The 25,882-nt window shown below is 42.8% G+C and overlaps 1 protein-coding gene across 1 annotated transcript in view; it reads right to left on the bottom strand.

Annotated features, from left to right (window-relative positions):
* The window catches only part of nav2a (neuron navigator 2a), a gene marked incomplete in the record, with an annotated part of 88,790 nt that overhangs the window by 3,977 nt on the left and 58,931 nt on the right, over positions 1–25,882 (bottom strand). Inside the window, 27 exon segments of the mRNA XM_035682096.1 lie at positions 109–309; positions 883–1,001; positions 1,099–1,295; positions 1,434–1,505; positions 1,731–1,882; positions 2,426–2,661; positions 2,792–2,969; positions 3,272–3,367; positions 3,474–3,574; positions 3,882–4,074; positions 4,573–4,726; positions 4,836–5,008; positions 7,394–7,572; positions 8,137–8,260; positions 8,377–8,460; positions 10,960–11,034; positions 11,431–11,454; positions 13,661–13,713; positions 17,031–17,213; positions 17,540–17,700; positions 18,253–18,297; positions 19,100–19,165; positions 20,029–20,303; positions 21,539–21,758; positions 22,667–23,390; positions 23,920–24,238; positions 25,796–25,882. Coding sequence (XP_035537989.1) covers positions 109–309; positions 883–1,001; positions 1,099–1,295; positions 1,434–1,505; positions 1,731–1,882; positions 2,426–2,661; positions 2,792–2,969; positions 3,272–3,367; positions 3,474–3,574; positions 3,882–4,074; positions 4,573–4,726; positions 4,836–5,008; positions 7,394–7,572; positions 8,137–8,260; positions 8,377–8,460; positions 10,960–11,034; positions 11,431–11,454; positions 13,661–13,713; positions 17,031–17,213; positions 17,540–17,700; positions 18,253–18,297; positions 19,100–19,165; positions 20,029–20,303; positions 21,539–21,758; positions 22,667–23,390; positions 23,920–24,238; positions 25,796–25,882 — 4,491 coding nt within the window.

Raw genomic sequence — 25,882 nt, 5'->3', positions numbered from 1 at the left:
TTTCATTCAAAAACAGACTTAATTTTAACGTTGTAAGAGATACTATATAATTGTTTAAATGCTCAGTAACAGATACAGATCCTGTTCTTTGTGTGTGTTTTTGCTCACCAGTGGGTCTGCGTCACTGTCGCTCTGTGGCGGCTCTTTCCTGACTCCTTCTCTCGGGGCAGAGTAGCCATCAAACCCAACATCCTCTGGGCGGAGCTGCAGCAGCGGGGGCCATTCAGCAGGAGTGGGCGTGGCAGACCATGGGTAAGTGTCAATCACCCAGGCAGCTGGGTCCTCCCACGCAGCTCTGCGGCCGTACAGCTACAGAGAGACACAGAATGCAACACTCAAACACACTTGCAACCATCTGAATACAGCTCAGCCTTCCTATTCTTTTCTGTTTGGTTTGTCCGTTTTGGGCTACTGTAGAAACGGCTGATTGTAAGGTAACGAATACACAACGGAAAACATTTCAGCATCAATACACTGTGGTTCCTCTTCTAAGTCTATTCCTCTACTGAACTCTGCCTTTCAAGCTCTCCTTCACACCCACTCTGAGGTTGCATTCTGGTAATTAGCCGCTGCCTAATTAAATCAGATACTAATTACATGCAGATTGAGAGTACAAATTGAATCCATTTCACTGTGATGAACATAACCCTGGTCCTCTGAGAGGGCAAATCTGAACAATTCTATCATTACCCTCATTACACACTTGTACTGCATTCAGCTGGATCCCTCAAATATCCCGTCAGAATGTCAAATGTCTCTTTATTAATATGTTTTATTGTTCATGTCAAAATCCAAGACCTGGACCACCACCAAAAAATTTATCTGTGATCTTTGACCAGAGCCCAATTAGTCTGATATTGTTCGCTCATGTATGTGTGTTACCTGTAGCCCCTCCCTTACGGCCTCCAGCATGTAAGGGATGATGGAGTAGTTCCATAGGTCAGTGAACCAAACCCTGGATCCCTCCACGTCCATGGGACAGGACAAGAAGAGACGAGGTCCTAAACGCCACAGAGTGGAGAGGTAAGGCACTGATTGTTTCTACACATTGACATTTTATTAAAAGGATCTTTCTTTAATTGTTCATCGTCCTCTCACCGATGGTGACATCGGAAGAGCTGTGCGTCTCCAGGAAGCGGTTGAGGTGGTGCCAAACCCGCGGGATCCAGTCGATGATCTTCACCAGCTCCATGTTGCGTGTCCGGCTGCCGATCTCCGTCTCGATCAGCTTCCTCCTCAGGTAGCGACCAAGGAAGCCTTTCACCGGCTCCATGTGGTTGGCGCACAGCACCCACCTGATCAGGGAACATACAGGTACATCAGGACTTGTCATACTAAGTTTTTAAACAAAGAGATTCAATGTATTGTAAGAGCTTGTAATATTTTTACATCAAGCTGCAAGGAGAGGATGGAGTATATGAGCAACAGTTTACCTGAAGTTGTGGTGAAGCTGCAGGTTGGGGGCAGATGACGTTGCTTGGCTCATGGTGCCGATAATGTAGGGGCTGAAGGAATTACAGAATTATTATTCTTTCTCATCAGGTAATATTAGTCCATTAAGTCACACCACACTCAATAAGTCACTGGAGAGAGGTTAAGAGCATTTTACTCTGCATTGCATTGTGTCAAACAGCTCCTGTAAACTGTTCTAACAGGGCTGAAAGACAACTGAAACATATATTTTGTTGTTTAGTATGATTGTGCAGATGTGTGTGTTTCTGTGAACTGACCAGTGCTGGTAGTTGCAGTTGAAGACGCCGTTGAAGATCTCTCCCAGGGAGCTGACGTGGTGCAAGTTGTCCAAAATGACCACCAGAGGGCTGTCTGCCCCCGGGACACCGCTGCACTGCTCGGCCAGACCTGACAGGTACTGACGCAGCTCCTTCAGAGAGCGAGAGAACAGTAACCATTAAGATTTGTTTTTATGGGTTTTCTACACAAAACCAGTCTGACCTACATATACCAGAATATTTAAATGACTCAAGTTCAATCTAGACATCTTTACCATGACAATCTTATTTGTCCTGATGTGTTAAAAAATAGCATTTTGGCATTAGGACTGTATGGTAGAATTAGGTCACCAGGTGGTTAATTTATCATACTTTATCATCTTACATTTGTTAATTATTTGTATTAACATATTTAAATTATTCTTACCAAGTATCTGAATTTTACAACCTTTAATGTAATAAACAGTGAGTTAGTTTTGTTAACAGTTCTTACGGCTATTGTTTGAAGGATGAAACCTGAATTTGTGATTCATCAGACTTCAATTTATGGGGGTTTATTTTGATGTCAAGTTTCAATACTAGAGAGCAGAAAAAGACCGAAGACAGAAGAGTCTGGATGGCTGCGAGTATGTTTTATGACCCATGGAAGGGAAATTTAACTAACATTCATCCCTTTGTGCAGAGTAGATTAGTACCTTGCTGGACTTGTGGTCCACGTTAAAAGTGACAACGGCGTGCGGGGTCAGAGGCCGGCCCTCCAGCAGCAGCAGGTGCCGAGATAGCTGATTGGCTAGGTAGGTCTTTCCTGTACCGCTGGGGCCCGACAAGATGACGCGCCTGTGCTCCTTCAGCAGGGAGACGTAGCGCTGCAGCATCGGCTTCGGGATCAGAGTGTCGAAGACCAGTGAGTCCACGTTCTCACTGCTCACACCTGGACAAACACACACATCAGGATATTTACGCCCACTGAATAATAGACTAACACACTCTATAAACTTGATTGAAACTGGTTTTAAACTGTAACAATGGTGAAGAACAGAATCATTTGATGGCGTTGGTACCTTTGAGCTGGATGTTGATGGTGTTGCTGTCTCCCACCAGGTAACCGCAGGGCAGCAGTTCAGGTGTGAGGGCAGCCCTGAGGCTGCTGGGTCGGTGGATTTCGCCGATTTTGTATCCCTCCACGCTTTCTGAGCTCAGGCCCAGCTGGTTCACCGGGTCCACATGGGTGATGTATTCCTGTCAGACACAGAGTCTCAGCATTTAAAGTAATGTTTAAGTCTCTAAGAAGGATAGCAGCTTTTTTGTTTGTTGTTGGTTTTTGCTCAATAGAAGCACATTTGAGTGTGAGATTAAAATGTGTGCATATTGTTTGTTATATTGTTAGTAGGAAACCTGACTGCCAAGACTAAGACATTTTCAGAAACCTTTATACTTTTAGTTACCTTCAAAGACTTTCAAACTGTCTTAAAACAACATTAATGCAGAGGTGTTTCTAACATTGTCTTCTTATCGGACTCTGTATCGCAGTTATTGTATACCTTGAAAAGGCGTCGGACCACTCCGTCCAGGACGTCCCACTTGGTTTTACCACTCACGCCGATGCAACCAATCAGAAAATGACGAGGCCGGCCCTCCTGCAATGGAAAAACACGACTGCGTTGGGAAAAGCTTATCGGTGCAATAACAATCTTAGCCGACATAAAGTCTCAGTCTGAGTTGTATTTTTCAAACAGGTCTCACCTCTCCCCACTTGCTGACCTCGTCCAGGCTGACGACCATCTTCACATGTCTCCCCTCCTTCCTCATCCCTCCCTCTCCGCCGGTGTCATCCAACAGCATGTCTGATGGGAAAGCAGAGCAAAGTATTTCCATTGTTTCCCATAAGAATCAAGTCACTGCATATAAATTCACTGTCTGACACTGTCATCTGTTAGCTGTTGGAGGAAATTATTCCCTTTCTGTCCACACTGATCTCATATAGTCTTGAGACAGAAATGTGTACTAGTGAAAGAACTGTAATCCTTGCATTAAACAACTAACTCATATAGAAAGAACATTTAAGTTTAAAAAGCAATCAGTTTATACTGTCTGACTATTCAGTATCTTATTAAAATCTTCCAGAAACTGTGTCAGGCTGCTCTGTCTTACCCAGGCTGGTGGACTCGCTGGTGGTGAGGTTGAGGCTGTGCTGGGAGAGCCCCGGCCCGGTTCCTGGGGCCTGGTTGTGTGTGTGCGTGTGAGGGGGAGGAGAGGACGAGATGGAGGCCTGGGAGCCTGTCCTGCTGCCCTGATTCTCCACCTTCAGACGGTCATTCTCCGCCTTCAGTTTCTCGATTTCCACCTGCAGACACACACAAATGAAGTTAACAAACAAAGAACAGCTGAAAGATTCATTCTAATTCATTCTGAACTTAAATTTTAGCTCCCCCTTCAGGCCAACTAATGTGTTTGCATCTAACTGCTTGTTGAGTGCTGTAATAGCTCCTTTCAAATTTCTGCAAAGTCTGACCAGAAGTCATATGTTCACAATTAGTGGAATGTTTTGAAAGCTAGTACGGCAACTAATACTAACACTACTACCAGAGCTTAGTTAGAAAAGTGAATCACAGAGAACAAAAACATCTGCACATCTGGCCAGCACCAGTCACAGCTGGTGGTTATCACACTGTCAAAACCAGCATCACTGATTGGGTTGTGGCCAGAAGTGCAGACCGACAGTTTCAACTCACAGAAAGCTGTGTAGCAATGACTGTCTGCACTCTGTGATTCAGTGCTGATTTGTCCTCGAATGTGAAGTTCTCTAATATATGGTTTTGTGTGCGTGTGTGTGCGTGCAGACCTGCATGCGGTTCATGGCCTCCCGGAGCTGGTCCAGCTGATGGGCGGAGCTGAGAGCTTCCAGACGGATATCGGTCAGTTTCATCTCCTTCTCCCTGAGCTCGCTGCGCAGCTGCATCACCGTCTCCGCCTCGCTGTCCAAACACTCAGACAGTCTGTATATGCACACACACAAAGGCAACACAGATTAGTGACATTGAACATTGTGAATTAAGCGTTTGATAGTTTGCCACGTGTACTCTTTGTTGTCTACTATCTACGTACAGCGAGTTGGAGTGTGTGTTCCTGAGCATGTGGCCGGAGGCTGTGGAGCCGTTGTGAGGCAGTTTGGGGGAGGACGGCAGTGAGGAGTCTGTCATCTCCTCGATGTCGGAGTGAGAAGAGGCCGACTTGGGAGATTTCTTCTTGCTGAATGCTTGCTTGAAGGAGCTTCGCAGCTGAAACAGAGAAAGACAAAGAGAGACAGTGAGCAGACGAGGGACACACTTTCAGAAACACACACTGAGAGGGAAGAGGAAGAGGAGGAGTGTGCCGGGGGAAAGTGGAGGAAAACAGCTGTTAAAAAGTGCAAGTGAGTCACAGGGAGAAAGGGAATTATGGGTATATTGTCTTATGACTTGATTTCAGCTCTTGGTGTGTGTGTAATGTGTTAGAATTGTTGTTAAAATGTGTTTTTAAGAGAAAGGTTGAGCATATAGATACTGATTTATAATCTATTTATGGCTCATTGTTCTTGTTTTTTATTTTAAAAATAGAAAAGTGAATACCTTTCTTAGTGTATTAAAGGAGATATTATACGGGGAGCAGTTGACAGTGTTGAGAGTCGTTTGGGGAGACAGAATAAATTCAGATATGTGTGCGTCTTTTCACACTGAAAATTAGATATTGAAATATAATTTGCACTGCAATCACTGTAGTTGTGCTTGTGTCTTGATAATTACATCAATGGCATCTTTTCCCAATCATTCTCTTCATTTTCTAAATCTGCAATGTTTTTGAAGGCGTACTTTTAAATAATCTTTTGATAAAAATCTAATAAAAAAAATAAATAAATAAAGATAAAAATGATGAGCCATATTCAAACTGCATGTATACTTTAAGGACAGACCCATGCCAGAATCTGATTGATTTCATCATATTATCTGAGCAAGAGTTTGTGTTTGAAGGAGAAATCCACTGTGAATACTTTACACTCAGCTTTTATTTTAAAAAGGTCATTCAGTTATTTTGAGGAGCTTACTTTCCCTGGACTACATCATCTGCTTCTACTTCAGTTAGTGATTCCCTACAAGCCTTTCGACAATCTCCTGAGAAACAACCTCTGTGGTGAAGGAAGAATTATTGTGACAACACTCTACTGAAGACATCGGTAAGCTATAACTACTCAGTAGGATTTTTAAAATTGCTGTCAAGTGGGTACTTTTGGTTTTCAGGTTCATCAAGACATTGTTTTGTATTTTCTGTCTTCAAATATCTAGCTGCACCAAAAATGATGTCATGTCGATTATATTTTGGCCAGATACCAAAACCCACCACAAAATGGTATTAGTATCAATAATACCCTTTTATTATGAGCGTCACAGTATTTTCAGGTGGATTTTTCCTTTCTAGAGCTGACTCAAGTGTCATAAGAGCAGTTTTCAGGGAGGGGCAGAGTTGGAGAGGACAGGCACTACAGTGGCAGCAGAGGACAGGAGGAAAAGGAGAGAGGTTAGTAACCTAGAAAAAGTGCAGGCGTTAGGCAGCTTTGTTTCTTTCATTCCACGCAGCGTACCATTCTTACCTCATGAACCTGCCACATGAAGCGAAGCAAAGGAAGACAGAGAGACAAAACAGCACATGTTCATATGGGTTTGGGTGTGTTAATGTTGTGGTGGGGCAGAGATTAAACTAGAGGCCCCTACAGGGCTAAGGATGATTTTATTTGACCTCCAGGCAGCTGCAAGCTAATGCTACATCACAACCAGCCGTGAAACGGGGGGTCTTTCATGATCCATTATATACTCTCCAACACACATAGCCCCTATACACGCCACATCACACACGCTGTATGAGCACCTGCATGGAGAAGCCTCCTGTGGGGTTTCATCTATAGAAACTTTGACAGCTGGAAGCACATCCACACACACAGGAGGGTCGTTTATTATCACTGGGACTTAAAGCAGGAAACTCTACACGAGCTCATGTCTTTTAACAGCTACCACAAAGCAGCACACTGCTTTTCCTTAAATTCAACATCAGGATCAGATACTGACAACCACAGGCGGCTAACACAACATCGTTTCAGTCTATGGGACGACAGAGAGGAAAACACTTGCGTACGTCACTGTCTCTGAGTTGTCCTCCGGTGCACAAAAAAGCCTTTCAACAACAAAAAGCAAAAGTTCATGTCTTTTAAGTTGTAAGTGACAGTATGTAAGATGTTCTGATTTATGATCACTATTTAAAAAAAGCTAAAGAGTGGACATTAGGCCTAGACACTAGCCAGTAAGCATCGACCTGGTAATTTGCAGGTCAAGAAGACGACAACTAGAACCAGATCTATCCCAGTTTGAACCTAAATGTCTTTTGACTCACAAATCACCAAATCAATCATTACTTGGTATTCAACAGAACTAAGTCTATGAAAATCAAGTGTATTCACCTTTTCACCAGTGAAAGATGCCTAAAGGGGAGAAACCCAAACATGTGACACCAACACACACATGAAAATGCACAAAGAGACAAAGACAAACAGCAAACCATCATGAGTCCCGGCTGGATATTTGTTCAGTTGAATTTAGTCTTTAGAGTTATTATTTTACATTTCCCCAGCATCTTACCCAGTTCTTCTTGTTCTTCTTCTTGTTTTTTGCATCTGCGTCCATGTTGGAGCCGACACTGGAGTGGCTGGTTGCGCTGGTGATGCTGCTAACGCTGTCAGAGGAATGCTGCCTCCTGATGCGCAGGTCTGGCTGCTGAATCTGCTGCTGCTGCTGCTGTTGACTGCCATTACTGCCGGCTGAGGAGAGACAGGCAAGGTGTAAATGAAAGTGTTGTCTAAAATATGTCTCCTATTAAATATCAAACAGTCCGTGCTGTCCACTTTTGACACGATGGAGGTTTTACTTTGACTACAGAAAAACAGGCTCCAGATTTTGGAATGAGTTCCCTGTTATTAAATAGGTGGAGTGCATTATCCTATTTAATGTGCTGTTAACCGCAAAAGACTGCTTACCAACTGTTTCAGAGGTTTTTCCCTCCTAACAAGAAGATCACACAGAACAAAAGGTGTCCCACACACCATCTGAAGCTCACAACTACAACAATTTATTGATAAAGAAAGATCCCTGTCAAATTAAAATTTCTGTTTATCAATAAAATGTTCAAGTTGCTTTGTAATTCAGACAGATTGTGGGATCCTCTTTGTATGATGTGTCCTATAATGCCCTTTCTCAAACATTTTTATACAAAAGTGCAGTATGTGTTAATTTTAACAAGAATTATATTAATTCTGATTAAAAATATCAACTTTATTTATACATTTAATGTTATGTTTGCTGTGTGAGTGTGTGTGTGTGTGTACCTGTTCTGTCCCCTTTATGTGTGAGTTCAGGGGTGTTGATGACTCCATTGATGGCAGCCTGAGCAACTGCATTCTGCTTCTTCAGCAACTCGATGGTCTTCCTCAGTTCATTCAGCTCAGAGTCCTACACAGAGACATTGGCGAGAGGCTCAAACCAGTAAATCAACTGCACTGACTTTAAATTAAGACTTTGATTAGTCTACAACAATCTGTTATAAAACAGGAGGAGTTGTTTTTTACCTTCTGCTCTGCCGTCAGGGTTAGACTCTTCAGTCTAATGGTCATGTTGCCCAGACTCTGTTCAAATGCTGCCACCAGGTGAGCCTGCAGGAGAAACAGACAAGTTGTGCAACTGTTACAAAAGTCAACAAAAGAAAAATGTAAATCAGGAAGAGAGCTCAAACTTCCTCCAACACTTAACTTAATTCTCAACCTCACAAACCTACAGCTTCTTCTGGGTTCGACCTCCTCATAAAATACCAAATGCATCCAACAATTAAAGCTCCACATGGCACAACTTTCAATATAAAACAACAAAATAAATAATAATGGTTAAATGCAAATTATACAATCCTAGAACCTAATCAGCTGTCCAAGAAAGATCTGTCCACCACACACACAAACACTGACATCAGCTTTAAAAGACTGAGATGAAAACATTTTCTAAAAAACCTCTTCTAAAGATGTATCCATACTGAGAGGAATCAAGCCTGGATCACATGGTTTCCCCCACTGCGTACAACTCCTGGCGGGGTTGAAGTTTAATGGGAGCCAGAACCCTGTGCTGCTGGCTGCAGGTTTATGGCTGCTGGACGCCATGGAACAGGAGTCAGCAGGAGGCTCACTTCCTGACGATACAGCTCAAGGTACTAACTGCAGAGAGCAAACTCAACTACTAATGCCCAAATGAATGTGGAGAGAGTTGATTTATGAGTATGAGGGAATGAAGACCTCTCCACTGAACTGTGATAACCAGCAGAGACCTTGAGCTGAGAAACTTAACCTCAACAACCTACTGCACAGGGTCTGAGATAATGTGAGAGCTGTCGACACAACCACTTCAACCTTGGGGCTAAAACCCAAACATGACATCAGTCATGTAATCTTCATACCAAAATGAAAACAGAACCAAACCCAAAATAAGAACACCCTGTGATAAATGATTATCCCCTGTAGGTCAGTTCTGGACAGGTTCCCACACTACAAATACAACTCTGTAGCCAAACTGTTACATAATCTTTGCCAAAAACAGTCCTTGGAGCTAGAACCAGGCTTTTCATGCCAAAGACTCTCATGATGAACATGAACTCATCTTCAGGTAAACCCTCTACTCACAACAGCTTGGGTGGTTTTTATGTTCTAATTTGATTTGACAGATTTCTGGCTGAAATAAAATAACTTGACTTTCTAACAAAGTGAAGGCTCGGTGCAAATAAGTAAAACAGGCAGATTTCAAAGGTACATGTAGACATAGAAGATAAGCTCCAAATAGCAAAAGAAAATAATGAAATTAATATATATACACAACAAATAAGAACCGCTTCGAAAACTAACACTGCTGATTTTGCTGGTTTCAACACACCAGATAAACAAAAGTAAGCGTGGTCATCCATCACTACTAGGCTTTAGACAAATATAAATGATATGCAGATGCCTGCAGGAAATGTGTGTAAGAGCTTAATAAGGCGTTGACTGATGACTGATTCAAGTCGTGACTTTTTGAGCAGAAGACGTTCTTAGATTCTCTGCCTCGGGGGCTTCAAGGTGCGTTCAGATAATTCATCATCTGTCTGCGGCGTGTAATCAAATATTTGAACAGAACCCCCTCCTTCATCCAACCTAATGACCCCCCACCAACTCCTCTGTTTTCTGTCTGTGTTTTTCTTTCAACACTCACACCACGCCTTCTTGTATCCAGGCGTCATTAGCTGTAAATCTTCAGTCCACATCTGGGACAGTCCCTCAGCAGTGTGCTGGGACTTGACTCTCTGCTGTAATCTAACACCTTTGCCTTCCTTCCATATCTCTAATCCATGGTTGAACCACCAGTGTGCATTGACTCAGGCAGCAGATTACAGGCAGAGCGTGGCGAGACTTGTGCAATACAGAAGGTAGGGGGGCAGAAAGGATCGTGTCTGGAGACGCTTTAAGAGATTTCCTGATGGTTCTGCCAGATGTAAAATTACACCTTCCTGGAGTAAAGTGCTCTGTGGGAGCTATCTTTTCAGTATTTGATGAATATCACGAAATGTTCTTGCGTGCGTTTGGGAAATGTTTGCGTGCTTGAGAGAGACAGAGTTTCACAGCTTTTTAAAACGTTGAGTCCATCTTTTAGCAAAACAACATGCTAGTCATGGCATATTGATTACATGGATATGTTGAAGTTTAGCTCAAAGCTTTGCTATGCCAACGTACATCCTCATAAAGCTGCTGTCGTGCCTCCTAGTTTTGTTCAATTCTACACTTAAACTTGCAATTTCAGGTACAGACAAATTTAGTTTCTATCTCTGGGAATTGACGTTGATGTGCCTGATGAATTAGTTTTTAAAAAACAGTGAGCATATAGTAAAAATATTTTAAAGCCCGCTTTTGTAATGTCCAAAACCACCAGCAACCTTTCATTTATTTGGTATACAATATATACCTCAAGGTTACATTTAAATTATATATTTATTTGCTGATAATAAATGCAAAATGTGTGTTTTAATGAGCCTGTTACTGACTCAATTTGTGGTAAGATAAACACTTGATGGAGACAGTATACATGTCCAAGTATGCAGGAGTGTGTTTGTATCACTTCACTGCTCACTGTTGTTCACTTACATTGGCACTCAGCTGTGTCGTCAGGGCGGAAACCTTTTCCTGGGAGGCGTCCAGCTCCCTGCGCAGCTTGCGGATCTGAGGATGTAAAAAAGCATGACATCAAAAAGCAGCAAGACAAAAGAATACATATCTGATCCATAAAAGCATGCAAACCAAACACGCACATACATACGCACACCACGCATCCAAAATTGTAGCAACAAATGAGGGAGGCTCCCAGATTGGAGCTCTGATATGTTCAGGTTAAGAGATGAAACACAGTGGGTGCATAAAAGAGCACATACAGGTGTACACAGGTGTTCAGAGAGGAACAAGAGCCTGTTACAGGGTCACTCACAATACAGTTACATGTGTAACTAGATACAACTGTGAAAACGCCCCCATGTTCCAACAAGTCTAACAACTGCACATAGAAAATTAAAGAGCTGAGAAAACACAGGACAGAAGTGCTGTGGGCGAGCAGACGCTTACCTCCGACTGAGACTTCTCTTCATTCTGTAAAAACAAACATCAGAAGAAGAGAAAATCATTAGAGGACGTACTGACTGAATTCTGACATCCTTTGATAAAAAAGAACAGCAGTTCAAGCTGCCGGAGGTCAGACGGCACATGCCCCGACTCTTGTTTGATTTATTAGCTCCATGGAGACGCGCTTTATAAACTGCGGAGGAGATTTTGTGGTGTAATATGTCTGGAAAGCAGAGATATCCTCCTGAAGGCATTACAATGAGATATCTATGTGTGTGTGAGTCCCATTGTCTCCATAGGCTGCACACAGAACAATAGTAAGAAAAGACAGGTAGGAAAATACATAGAGAGTGAGAGCAGGCAAAACAAACGCTCGCACGAACACAACACACCCTGCCATTGCTGCTGCTGCTCACCAAAACAGTGAAACATGCAACACCCACATTTACATGTAAACAAGCTGCACTGAAACTGCATCCGGAGATGTTTTTTTATAACCTGAGCTGTTTTGAGCGCTGGTCTGTAGTGAGAGGCCCTCTGATGCTGAAATTTACAGACTCAAAACTGGCTCATGTGGAGCTAAAAGTTAATGTTAGGTTGAACGCCTTTAATGTGCATCATTTTAAAATTTCTCACTTTGATGCCATCCAGTGAAAAACCTGAACACAGGTTTCAACAGCCTAATGTGCACATAAGCAGTGTCAAGCTAAGCACATGTGTTCTGTGGTACGAGTGAATGGTTTACAAAGTGGCATCCGTCCACACATGGTCTACACACCCAAACAGAGCTGTCAATCACACACACATCATGCCTAGTTGATCCTAGATACACAAACAGAGCGGACTATTTGTCTTGGAAATGCAGACAAAACCTAGAGATCTCACTCTGATCCTGGACCGGAACCTCACAACAAAAACAATCCCATGAGTTATCAACATCACAACAGTAAAGCAAAGTGTTTACATGCTTAATTGGTTTAAGACAAGCAATAAATAAGAAAATAAACAGAAGAAAAGGAATCTGAGTAAAACCAAAGTTCAGCAAAATTGGTTTTGTGGTGTTGGTGTCCAAAACATTAGATTAGTTTTTCATATATGAGTCAGACATGTCAGCTTTCCCTGATAAAGAAACATAGCCATAAACAAGATCTGCTCTTACATGTTCTGTGTAATTACATGTGTGACTTACAGCTGTATTTAACTCCAACTGAGCAAAAAGCTACCCCTGCACTCTACAGCCCTCCTCATCCCTACCGTTTGTTGCCATGAAGTGACGGTGCCCGTCAGGGATAGAGTCGCCATCATTTTGCCTCCACTCTGTTTTCCCCCTTCTGATTTCAAACCTGTGACTCTCAGGCTCAAAGCACCAGCCAGTGCCGAGCAGGGATCTAATGTCTGAGAGTTTCTCTGCTACACCTGCCCAGGTGAGTGAACCAGCCCACAGAGGGAGGAGGAGCTAGCTGCAAAGGCCAGGCTCTGATTGGCTACTGTGTACATGTGGGCTGTCCAAAGTTTTCTACAGCCAGGCCTTTTTCTCACAGGATGTTTGAGTCAAATATCTGGATAGATTAGTGGGGTACATGTGTTGCAGCGTATTCGACTCCAATACTAGCAAAATAGCAAAATCAAACTGGTTTATAAAAGAACACTGTTTAATTAATAATTATATGGAGCCATTTTTTTCTCTCTCAGCTAATACAGCTGATATTGATTGTTAAATGTTTGAAATGAATGCTGATGGTGCTTAAGACATTCTTATATCTGTATTTCGTGGCTGATGCCAATACCAGTATTTGAGTCAAAAAAATTATACATTTTTATCTTTTCTTTTTGTTGTTGCCATTTTTGCCTTTATTACTCGGTTTACAGCGGAGAGGGAGACAAGAAACATGGAGAGAACGAAGGTGTGATAGGATCGAAAAGAAAAGAGTTGAACTTCCAGTTCTGGTTACATGGTATGTGGCCTCACTGGGCCACCAGGACACTCTGAGAAACAAACATTTTGATCCCATAATTTGGTTATTAAAGGGTTGCGACTGGATACTTTACAGTTGAGAAATAAAGCTGTTAGCACTCTAGTGGAAAAACTACGTAATAGCAAAACACAATCTACCAAAAAAGTACGTTACCTCTATACTGTGTCAGTACTGAAAGTATCATACACACCAGGATTCAAAAAGAAATCACAGAATATCCAACCCTAATTAACTCTTTAAACGTTTTGTGTACTTACTGTGGAGTAAATGGAAGACGTGCTGGAGACCAGAGACAGGGAGGATCCATGAACTAAAGAGACACAAACAAGTAAAAGTGCGGATTAGAAAAGTACATCTGTACACAGTACCTGGATTATCAACAGACCCCCCACAGTAACCCCACACAAACCACCCACCCTGCTCCAACCCTGCCCACCCAACCCTGTTCCTCCCAGTGTTCCCACTTACTCCTGCCCGCCCCGACTCGACTACCCGCCCCCTGAACATAATGACTGCAGCTCTGCGGTCATAAAGATAAAACTCCTACACGTTACAGTTGGGCTGTGGCGCAACTAATGACAGCCTGAGCATTACTCTACTAATGACTCAGCCACTAATCACACATCAGAGGCCGGGACACAACGCCAGCACTGTTTCCTGCCTGAGAGCAGATCAGAGAGGATCAACCGCGTGATGTCATCAGCCGCACAGGGAGGCTGGTGTGGGAGCCCTGCAGATTCATTCGCTCCCCGCACAGGGAACAGACATTAGTTACTTTTATCTGAATTCGGTCTAGACAGTGAGGTGTGCTGGGAATGACATGAAAAGGAGAATATTAATATACATTCACTGCTGTCTGGTTTAAAACTCATCAATCAGTTTGTGCAGGTCAGATATGAAAAAAAGATCTTTTAATGTTTACTCATTGTGAGTGTTTTTAGACCTGAACTGACTGCACACAACTATTTGATTGATGAGGCAACTGTTCTGACAATTGATCAATCTCTTTTTTTCCCTTTTTCAAGCAACGATGCCAACCATTCCCTGGTTCCAGCCTCTCCTGTGTTAGGATGTTGTTTTGGGGGTCTACTTTCATTTCTTCCAGTGTGGGTTGGACAATAATGACTATATGGTATTTCATTGTGATATAGTCTTCTGTGATATTATGAACAAACCGTACCATCATTGTTTTATCAATGAAGATTTTTGGAGTCATTTTTGTTTTATTAAATTCAGTTAATACAGAATGAAAAGACTTGAGTTGCTCACTGGGAGAGTTGTACTTTTTCTTTACTACAAACATTTTATCTCTGAAACGTTCTTCGACGTTTTGCCAGTTTCTGCTGTTTAACCTTTGATCAATGGCACATGTGTACATGTTGCTGTTTGGGTTAATTTTTACTTTCTTCAATTTCTATAAATGTCTATAAAATGTTGCTACACTGACAGCATTTTCTACACAGTAAGAAATTCTGCAACACAATTGTACAACTTTCATATGTGAAGACTTTTACAGATCTCATGCACAGTTACGCAGATATTGTGCTGTATTGTAGATGACTATCTCATATATATTGTAGAGTCACCTCTATTGAAATACTGTTGTGGTCATGAAACTGTTGTAGGACAAAACAGAAGGCTTCTTCCTGTTTACTATAACACACTGTTGTTATTATAAGAATATAGAGTAGGGAAATTCCTTATTTTCAAAGAAAAAAACATCCCTAAGGATTGTTACTATGCTGACTGTGCAGAAAATGGGAGCTGAAAGATGATTGTGATTACAAATGTAACCATTAATCTCAGTTTCTACTTTGAACCTCTATCTCTAAGAGGAAAGCATATAAACTGTCAGTAAGTCTGTATTGGAGAATATGGTTTCTACGGACATGAGAACAAGGTGAACATATACAGAGGTGAGAGGGAGGGTTTGGGGGTGGGGGGTGGGGGGGTAAAGTGACAGTGTGACACACAGGACAAAGTGTTGGGTGGATGATGAGACTTTTGTCCTGTCAATCTAACAACGGTCGGGTAACTCTACACCTCAGCAACATACACATATTACACACAAACCGCATCTCTTCGCAAACCTGCACACTGCGATCTAACACACACACACACACACACACACACACACACAAACACACAAAGAGAGAGAAAGTTATGTTGGAGGTTTCTTGTATGTCATCAAGTGTGTCTCACGCCTCTCACTGCAATCCCTGTAATTATCTCCTCTTCTGGAAGGGAAGACAGAATCATGGAGCTGGGAATAGGAGTGAGACAGATATGCTACTGGGTGCACAATAATAATAATCATTATGTCTCTGGGTTAGTGTGCATGTGCACATCAGGTGTGTGCTACCTGAACATTTGTATAACAGCTTCAAAACACCAGGAAAAGCTCAAAAGAGACAAAATGTCTTTAAAGTCGGCTGTACAATCCAAAATGAATCTTAAATTAGTTTCCAAATAAGTTTAACACCAGATTACTCTATTTGTTTTGTTGGTTTATTGTTTATATTGACTGACGTGTGAAATCAGTCATCTGAAACTCCTGTCCTGTCCTGTCTGTATAGTACTATATGCAATGTATAGAATATACAGCACAAATATAGGCTGAACGGATGTTTTTCAGAATCTGGTAAAGGAAACAAAGCTTTCAAGTTAGAGTCCGGATTTCCCAGGTTTCTTAAAGAACACACACACGCACAGCTGATTTCCCTTAGGCGCATTTACGAAACCAGTTTCAGTGTCACTGAGTTTGCTCTCCAACTCTTTGTCCATCGCTCATGTTGCCCTTTCCTCTGCATTTATTCACTCTGCGGCACAAAATCTGCCTTTTCATATCTTTACACTGTTACTGATTAACTACAATTCCCAGAATACATTGTGGTTTATTGTTTATATTGCAGTTTACTGAAAGGCAAGTTCACTGCTACCTGCTGCATTACTCTAGAGTTCAAAGGATCAGTGTGAAGGATTGAGCTGCATCAAGTGTTTAGTTTGACCCGCGGTGTCTGTAGTTATAAAACAATTCCTGTTTTCAGGTGATGATACACTAATAAAAACACAGTTATGCATATTATACTCCATTTCTGCCAATAGGTCCTCCTAAATGTTACATACTGGACCTTTAAGAATGGATTTTTCTTTTAAGAGAATAATTTTCAACACAACACTATGCCTAACTCACTCCCAGCCTTAGTTTGTTCCTCTAAATCAAAGCACTGTGTTTCTATGGCCCTGAGGATTGAGCAGAATCCAGTGGAGCGGGGAGTCTGTCTGCTGGTGGGAAAAGCACGGCTGGGTACTTTTCCCAATAAACAAGCTTATGAAAAAACAAAGCCGCATCAAAGCTGATTATGGATTTCTAAAGGGATGGAGGGCTTTTCTTAGAGGAGCGGTTGTAATCCGTCCTAATGTTCTTTAAACAAATGGAATAATAATTCTTTTGGCACAGGGATGTGGAATAAGGAAAGGGGGGCGTCATAGAGGGATGGAGGCATGCAGGTCTTGGAAACGGATCACACCTAATTACAGATTTCACCAAACATCTGAAGAAAACATGGCCAGGACTCACACAGAGTCACTGAATATTCAATACATCCTCCTCTTGTCTCAGCTTACCTTCCTCGAAGCCGTCCCTGAAGGAGCCCGATCTACTCATGGTGCGAGTCTTCTCGTCGAGTGACATGCACGAGTTCCTCAGACGGTTGTCGCCGCAAGGGTCAAAGGAGACCTCCTGATTGGTCAGGCTGTTGTTACGCATACTGGCGAGGTTGATTTGAGCTGCTGAGGTCGGACTTGATGCTGTGAAAATGATATATGAAATGATATTAGTCAAGTAAAGATTTTTTTATTCTCATTTTTGATATATTTTTTGGATTTATAGTTTTAGTTTAATTCTATGACATATGGCCATATTCAGTGTAGAATTATATAAAACAGGGAAAACCTCCTATCTGTAACTTTTTTTTAACTAAAAAGAACAACCTTGTGTTTATCTTGATGAGTTCTAATATTATTTCACAGGCTTGAGTTTGTCTCAGTCATCAAAGAGCAAATTGATTGCTTAATGATTAATTATGATAAAGTAAATACACATGGAGAGTTGGGTTTTGGTGTGTGGGGCGTACCGAGCTGTCCGAAGTTGAAGCGGGTGCCGGAGGGGGAGGTGATGCTGGAGCCGGGGGAGAACGGGGAGTTACTGGCCGAGTCCTGCAGCCCGCTAGTGGAGTGGGAGCGCAGCCAATCACGGGCCTCCTCATGGCCTCGCAGCTGTGGGGATGGACCATACCTACAGAAAGTCAAATAAAGGGTTAAAGTCAAAGTGAGGACACAAAACAGAACCGTGTGGATTCTGTGTTTTTACAGGACAAGTTGATCTGGATTCAGATTTTTTTTTTTTTTTTTTCAGATTCAGTAAGGTGGATTTTTTTTCTCTTAAGCAGCCAGATTAGTAGCCGGGATCTAAAATCAGATGAATTAGACACTAAAAAAAGAATTACAACGGAATGAACATAGACTGATTCTCAGCTGTGAGCAACAGAAACTGGTGAAAAAAAGGAGAAAAGAAGCCAAAGAAAATCTGACCCTGAAAATCAAGCCTGCGACAGCGTAATACAGTGACAGCTCTGAACGACGACAAAGTGGCATGCCTCTTCACAGAAGCACAACACAACACATGTGCCAAGTGCCAAACAAAAAGCTTCCAAAGCATTTTTTAAAAGCGTGAGCGCAAGCCTCGAAGAGTGAATGTAGACGCAGAAATAAAAGAAAGACAGAAGACAATTTGGTAAACGATTGTGCAAAAAAACGCAACATGTCCAGCAGGAAGTGAAGTCAGTACCTGAGTCCCTTCTTAGGCAGAGTGTTTCTACCACAGTGTGGCCCGCTGTGGGAGAGAAACACTTCAGAGGAGGAAAGCAAAGGAAGCAAGGAGGCAAGGAAACATATGGCTGCATCTCTCAAAGACTAATATATGTTTAACTTGCAAAGATACTGTATGTTGTTTATCAATACTAGTACATCCTCATTTATACACTGCAAAATCTCCATCTTGCCAAGTCATTTTGGACTTTTGCTCAGTCCTAAAACCCTAAAATTAATTTCCTTAAAAGAAAGCAGGCTAATGGAAGCCTGGAATAAATAAAAATTACATTTGAATTTAAGTAAAATTCTTGGAGCAGTTTCATTTGTCTCATTGTAGTGGCTGATTATTTCCATTATTCGCCTTTATTTTGCTGTAAATAAGACTTTAGGGCTCGAAAATAGGAACACATTCCTTAAGACTGAGAGTTTTGCAGTGTAAAATCAATAATAAACATCCTATGGGCAAATCTGCACACATAAACTCTACCACAAGGTGGCAGTATGTAAACAGTCATAACAGGCTAGAGGGGACCACTAAACAAAAACACTGAAGCTGCCAACATCCACACAGACGACCTCACATTAGCAGTCTCTCAAAAATAAACTTCCACTCATACAGGAGCTCGAGGTCCTAAAAATAACCACAAACTACCACACAGAGTGACACACTTCCACACAAAAACCATAAAATCCAACAAGCTACCACACAGAGCTTCTCTCTGTGGGTCTCTGTGATGTTCTCTGTGTGGCAGCAGGTGGTGGTTTAGTAGGAGCCTCCACAGCTGTTTCACCAGAAGCCTAACACCGCACACAGGTGCATTTACCTGTCCTGCTTCCGAGGTAGCGTGTTTCGGCTGAATATAGGGCTAGCGGAGGGGGAGGAGAGGGGACTGATGGAGGACAGGAAGGAAAACGCACAACAGACACAGAGAAAGAAGAAGTTTTAGAGGATAAAAAGTAGATGAGGAAATCCTTCAGAATAGAAGTCAACTGCGAGATTCTTCACCAATGAAGTTAATAAGAAAACACAGTGAGGAGGGTGATGTCATGGCCTCAACGCTTCGACTCCAGCTGCTATTAAGTTTCCTCTGAGACATTCCTGTCACATTACACAGTCAACCTGTCAGCGAGGAATCTGCTACAATGACCACAATTACTGTATAATCGACTGAGGACGCCATGGGATCGTGTTTCTCTGCTAGAGCACAGACAGAACGGCAAACAAGAAGCGACACCTTGCCACGACGGATGCTTTGTGCATCACCTCGATTCTGGATCCTTTAAAAGGAATTAACGTCAATACTGGGAAGGATTTTAACATTGTCAGCGATGAAAAAAGTATCTAGAACGTACTCAGTGAAAGTGTCAATATCCTTTACACCAAGTAACTGCATTCAAAATGTTACTTTACTAAGTTTTAGCAGCAAAATGTACTTAAGTATGAAAAGTAAAAGTACTCAGGAAAACCCCTTTTAAAGCACTAGGACTGTTTATAGTCCTTTAGAGTGTAGATAAGTGTAGACTGTTAATTAGATCATGCAACTTTTATAAAGTCACATAATAATTCATTAGTCACACTACTTAACAAATTGTATGTAAAGATCCTGGAAACAACCTCATTTAACACACTGATGAAAACAAGATGCTACATTGGACAGATTTCTTTTGAAATTTGGGGATTTTTTTGGAAAAGGAAACAAAGTTTTTGAAAAATATGGACACCACAAAATGTCCCACTTTTGTGGATCCTCACCTCTCAGACATGCCAGTCTTGACACTGCCAGCGCGGCCCAGAGCAGACAGAGTGTCCTCCCTGTGGGTCCCATGGCCCCCGCTGCCCAGGCTCATGTCAATGGACTCGCTGCTGGTGTGCATGCTGCTGACAGAGGGGAATCCCACGCTGCCTGTCCCTCCGTGCCCACCCAGCGTGCTCTCTCGGCTCTGGGCGGAGGAGCTGCTGAAGGTGGTGCCCCATGTCAAGCTGTTGGAGGGGCCGGTGGAGGAGTAGACGGAGCCGGGACTGGAGGCCTGTGGAGGGGTGGAGAGGATGTTATTGTTTTCAAACCCAGTGGGAGTCTGTCTATTCCAGTGCTGAAACAATTAGTCAATGAATAGCTTCAATAATTTACCAGACAAAAATGCCAAAAGCGTCTTAAATGCGAGACTCTGGCGCTTTTCGTATAATTATGAATTTAATATCTTTAAGAAAACTATTTAAAAACTTCACCTTGGGCTCTGGGAAAGTGATTAGATTTTTCATTGTTTTCTGACCTCTGAAGATTATGTGGTTAATGAAGAAAACATAAATAGATGAATGAATAATGCAGTCCTGATGTATTTTTCACTTTTATTTGACGGTTTTCTGTATATGTTTTATGATTAATGGCTTATTTATGCTTTTGAACCTTTCCTTACTGTTTGTAAAGACAACTGCTTAAAAACAATACCCCATGTGTCACTTTATGATTAAGAACTAGTCTGATAAATTTCGTATGAATCATGTCAGGAAAAAAAAAGAGTTCATGACTGAGCTTGCTCATATGTCTCTCCTGTGCTACAATATATAGCCCACAGTTAGTCCAACAAATACACACACACTGCTCATCTGCACTTCCACTGCATTAGTCAGGTCAGAACAAAATCATTATTGTGTCCTCGCCAAAACCTTGTCACAAGCTTACAAACACCTTTACAGCTTACACACACACACACACACACACACACACGTAATCATCTCTAAACTCAAAGGCACATTCTCATTTCTCTTAGATTTCTCAAGAAATCTGATTTTATTGTACAAGTGTTTAGTCAGGGTACATATCCAATTATGGAACACCTTTATCATTCATTTGTGTTTTAGGCCAACTGATGAGTATAAGTCTAATATTCTCTCTCTTAAAGCTTTTTGGTCTCTACCAACTCCGAAGGGGAAATACCCAACTCTTTGTTCCACTATGTTCACCAGCTAGTGAGCTGAGCAGGTAGTGCACAGTGGGCTTTCAGAGTTACTGAAGCCAAAAACAGAGCTTAGCAAAAGTGAACCAGAACAATAAAGATGCAGAGGGATGAACAATGAGCTGAAACTCACTAGAAATCTCCATAAAGCCGAGGGGAGCTTCAGGTTTCGGCACCAATTCTCTGAAGGGTTCATCACTATGAGTCTTCACATTGTCATTTGTTACATAGTTATATTTATATCTGTTGATTTATGGATTAACTTGACAGATCCATTGTCTCCTTTATTTTCACATGTTCTTGCTCACCTGCTCGCTGCCCAGGGTCCCCATCCCCGATCCGTGCACTCTGCCTCCAAACAGGAGACTGCTGGTCTCGCTTTCTACGCCTCCCAGCCCTCCATCAGGCGACTCCAGCACTGTGGCCACATGGTTCATGGTGGCGTGGGGGTTGGAGATAACAGTGGAGTTCTTCATGTTTTCAGCCGTGGTGACGGGAGCCTGCTTACTTGGCTTCCCACCAAACAACCTGTGGAAAATCAGGAAGGGGAGGAAGGCTGAGAACTAAAGTACTCACAAAAGAGCAGGAATAAAGCAAAGGATGACATTTCCTAATATCCTTTTCATTCATATAAATTGCTCATTCCTATCATTTCTGTCATTTTGACAAATCACATCATAAATTACATAAAGGAGCACTGTATATATTCATGGGTGTTCTGGATCAAAGTGTTGAAAGCAGACACAGTTTGCCGTCCTTAAGGGCCCATCGCTAACAGGACAAAAACACCAGTATGATTCTTTACTCAGTATGAAACAAGAAAATCAGCACAAGGCCTGCCGCCAGGAAAGGTAGAGTCAGTGCTCAGATATTCAGAGACTCAGACACACACACACACGCGCACACAGACACACACAGAACTCTCTCCTGGTTCTCTGTTAATCCTGGGTTAGAGTTAAATGGCAGGCTGTGATGACTGGAGCCGCGGTGGGCGATAATGGCAGCACACTGCCTCTTTGAAGAGTTATCACTCCCTCACATTAATGAGGGCAGAGCGCTGAGGTAAGTCTCAGCTCCCATTACCCCGCACCACACCCTCCCCCTCCACCCTCCCCCCCTGCACCGCCAAGGCTGAGGCTTGGCAGCTGATCAGCCCAGCTCAAGGTCTGCCTTCACAATGGCCTGATTTAACTTCACTGAGCTTGTGTTTGTGTGAGAGAAACAAGCCCACACGTGTGATCCTTACTCACCACTGTTTATCATTTACTGTGACTACATGATTACTGTCTTCTAAAATGGTCTTCTGTGTGTATCTAAGTGTGTGTGCTGAATGTGGGTAAATTCAAGCCCATACAAGATGGGCCAAGTCAGTATGGCTCATCAGTTAGCCGTCACTCTGTCTGCAGGACAAAACAAGTGTGCGTGTGTGTGCTCACCTGCGCAGTGTGGGTGAGGAAACCTGCTGTCTTCCTGTCAGAGGAACAGTCGCTGCTCCTCCACCCTGCATCACCACTCCACTCCTGAGGTTGTCAATCTCAGAGACGCCCTTCTCCCGATCCGTCTGATTGGCCATCAGGCCTCCTGAGCCGTTGGCCTTGGTGATGTTGATTGAGTTTTTGCCATGAGATGTGACCGAGAGCACGGCGGCCTCGATGCTGCTGGTGGAGGAGCGGTTTCCGTTGCGTGCGGCTGCTCCGGAGCGGCTGGGTCTCGGCAAGCTGCGGTACTGCAGTGTGGAGCGGGCGCTCATGGGGAGGAAGCCGTCATCGTGGTGACCCAGCGCTGATCCGCCATCGTGACCACCGGCCTTCAGCCCTCCTGCTAGTGAGCGTGCCCCAGATTTGGGCATCTTCCCCAGGGTGGCTGAGCCACTCGTGATGGTGGCGCCACTAGCAGTAACCATGGTTACCATCCCAGGACCCTGCTTCTTAAAGCCAAAGGTGCTGGTAGGGGTACGCGAGGTGAGTGTATGTGTCTGGGAGTGGGGGTCTGAAACAGTGTGTGTGAGGGCGTTTGTGGTCCCCGTGCGGCTGGTGGGGATCGAGTGTTTCTTTGCCTCATCGCCGCTGCTGCGTCCTGCGTCTGAGGGCGAGCGGTGAAGGCCATTAGCACGAGGAGAGAGACGACCTTTTTCTGACACCTTGACGTCATCCGTCTTACCTGCAAGACACAGAGAGAGAGAGACATCAGCGGGATCTGTGGGTGCCACATGATTTCACACTCAGATGGACTTAAGGTGAAGAGGTTGCATCACTTTTGGACCCTTTTCTGACTTTTTTTTTTGACAAGAATTCAAATTGTGGCACCATGTCCACTAATTGATCAATTGTGAACTACATCTTTAAATGCAAGCACACTATTCACTTGAGACTTATCACACAGCAAACAAACATTAAACAGCAATGTCATAATCAGAGAAACATCGTTTAATGGTTCCTGACTCTGGATGCTCTATACTCCCTTCATTATTTAACTTAACATTATTAACTCATGAGTTCACTTTATTGAATAATAATTGCAATATTGCCAAAAACTGACAGGCAATTCATTTTGCATTCAGACTTCAAATATGATTATCCATAAACTAAGTGGAAATTTCTGCCAGGGACCTAAGATCATGCAAATACATTTATGATAAATGTATTATTTATTTAGTTTTCCTATTATTGGCTGTGGATGTCTGTGTTACCTGAACTGTGGGTCTTGAGGCCAGCGGAGCCCGTGGAGCTCGTGCTACTGGTGCTTTTAGTCCGGGGGGACGTCACCCCCACCTGAGCGCTCATGCCTCTCCTCCAAGAGCCCGTGTGCGACACGGAGGGGGTCTTCCTGCCCGAGCCGCCCTTGTCGGACTCGTCAGAGATGTCGGAGGGGTTCCGGCGGCTCCACTTTGAGCCTGGCTCCATCCTGACCCCGCTGTCTGACCCGCCGTCTGGCCTCTTCACCTCGTCTCCTGACCAGGCCTGATGCACCGCTGTGGAGGCCGAGTGCTTCTCTGCATCTGTCACAGGCTGGGAACACACACCCAGTATGTTAGATTTATTACTGCTGAAGTAAGAGTCTTTTAAGTGCCTCTAAAAAGCACTCCAGTTTTATGACCACAGCCATCATGCTGTGCAATCCTGCTAGCATTACCTGAGCAGTTTGTAGGGAAGCTGTTTGACCAAAGAGAAACCAGATCACCACATCACACTCTTGACATGTGAGAGAAGCATGTTTGATGATGTTTGCTTTGCTGGGCAGCTCATGTTTGTTAACTTAACGTCAAGTCTCAAGTCTGACATCCTTTCAAGAGAATAGGACTTTAATTTTATTTAGTTAAAAATGGAGACGTGAATATTTTTTCATTGAAGTCTTGAGGCAGGCAAATCTCATGTAGGTCTCCCCGCACACGGCAGAGAAGTCTCCTGCGAAGACTCTTGTTTACAATAAAAAGTGTGGAAATAGTTGCTGTTGCTGATCACTCTGAGCTTTACAACTCCACTGGTCTTTCTTTTATAACCTAAAACATACTGAAGGCAAGTTACTGCTGGTTTGTGCAAGTTTTTATTGTTTTAAATTAAAGTATGACTTAGCAAGTTCACCATAACCTTCATTTTTCCAACAGTAAATTACAGCTATTTGAGGGATGATGGCTGCTTTTAAGTTGATTCTGCAGCTACTCTGTTCACAGAACTAAAATAAAACCCCAAACACAGTCCAGCCGATGTGTGTTATCACCAGAGGACAGATGAGGCAGACTTAATCAACCTGCACTGTGTCAGGCTGCTGTACTCAGAGAAAAGCTCCTTTGTGCCCTCCTTTGTTTTTTCTCCAGCACCTCGACCTCTGCAGCAGTAACAGACACACATCACATGGTGACTGGCTCCACATCGGCCACAATGCCGTGTGTGTGACATACACGTGAGTCAGCTGACAATATTATCGTCTCACCGATCACTTTCCTGGACCGTAGTGGCTCTTAATCAGTGTTTAATGGTTTGAGGCCAGTGTCAACATCAGCTTTAGCTTTGTTAGTTCACAGCTGTGCCATTCAGACATAGTCCCACATTCTTCTCTGACTGCAGAGGAATGCTGGGAGAGACTGGGTTTAGGGAAATGAGGCCAAGTGGAAGAATACAGTTGCATCAGTTTATACATACACTTTATGCATGTAGTTTACATTTTTTTCTCTACATTTGTAGATTTTTTATTTAAATGAACCCGCAGCCCTAACTGTTGTCCTGGATAACTGCCCTTACATGGAACTCATGTGGTCTTATTTTTGACATGGTTATGTGAGTACACAATAATTTTGCATTGTGACAGGTTTCAATAGCTTTTAAGATCTAAAACGTTTTGCCAGGTATATTACATATTTGGTGTTTTTGTAATTTTTTTGTAAAATAAATCATGCTTTTGTAATAAAAAATGGAGAGGGGATAGAAAGAGTTACTTTACTCTGACCTTACTTAACAAACTTGAAACCAGATCCAAAATGAAACTGGCTATCCCAAGCTATGGCACAATTATAAAACAATTTTTTTTATTATTCTTAAAAATTTATGTGTGTGTGTGTGTAGTCTTACCTGTGTGCTGAGGCCCTTGCGCTGTGCGGCGGGGGTGTTGGCGTAGGAGGAGATGGAAGAGCTGGTGTTGATGTCATCTGTGTCGAT

Source organism: Morone saxatilis, unplaced genomic scaffold (genome assembly GCF_004916995.1).
Source record: "Morone saxatilis isolate NCDOM2014 unplaced genomic scaffold, NCSU_SB_2.0 Contig11, whole genome shotgun sequence".
Classification (NCBI taxonomy): Eukaryota; Metazoa; Chordata; class Actinopteri; family Moronidae; genus Morone; species Morone saxatilis.
This window is presented reverse-complemented; position numbering and strand designations above follow the sequence as displayed.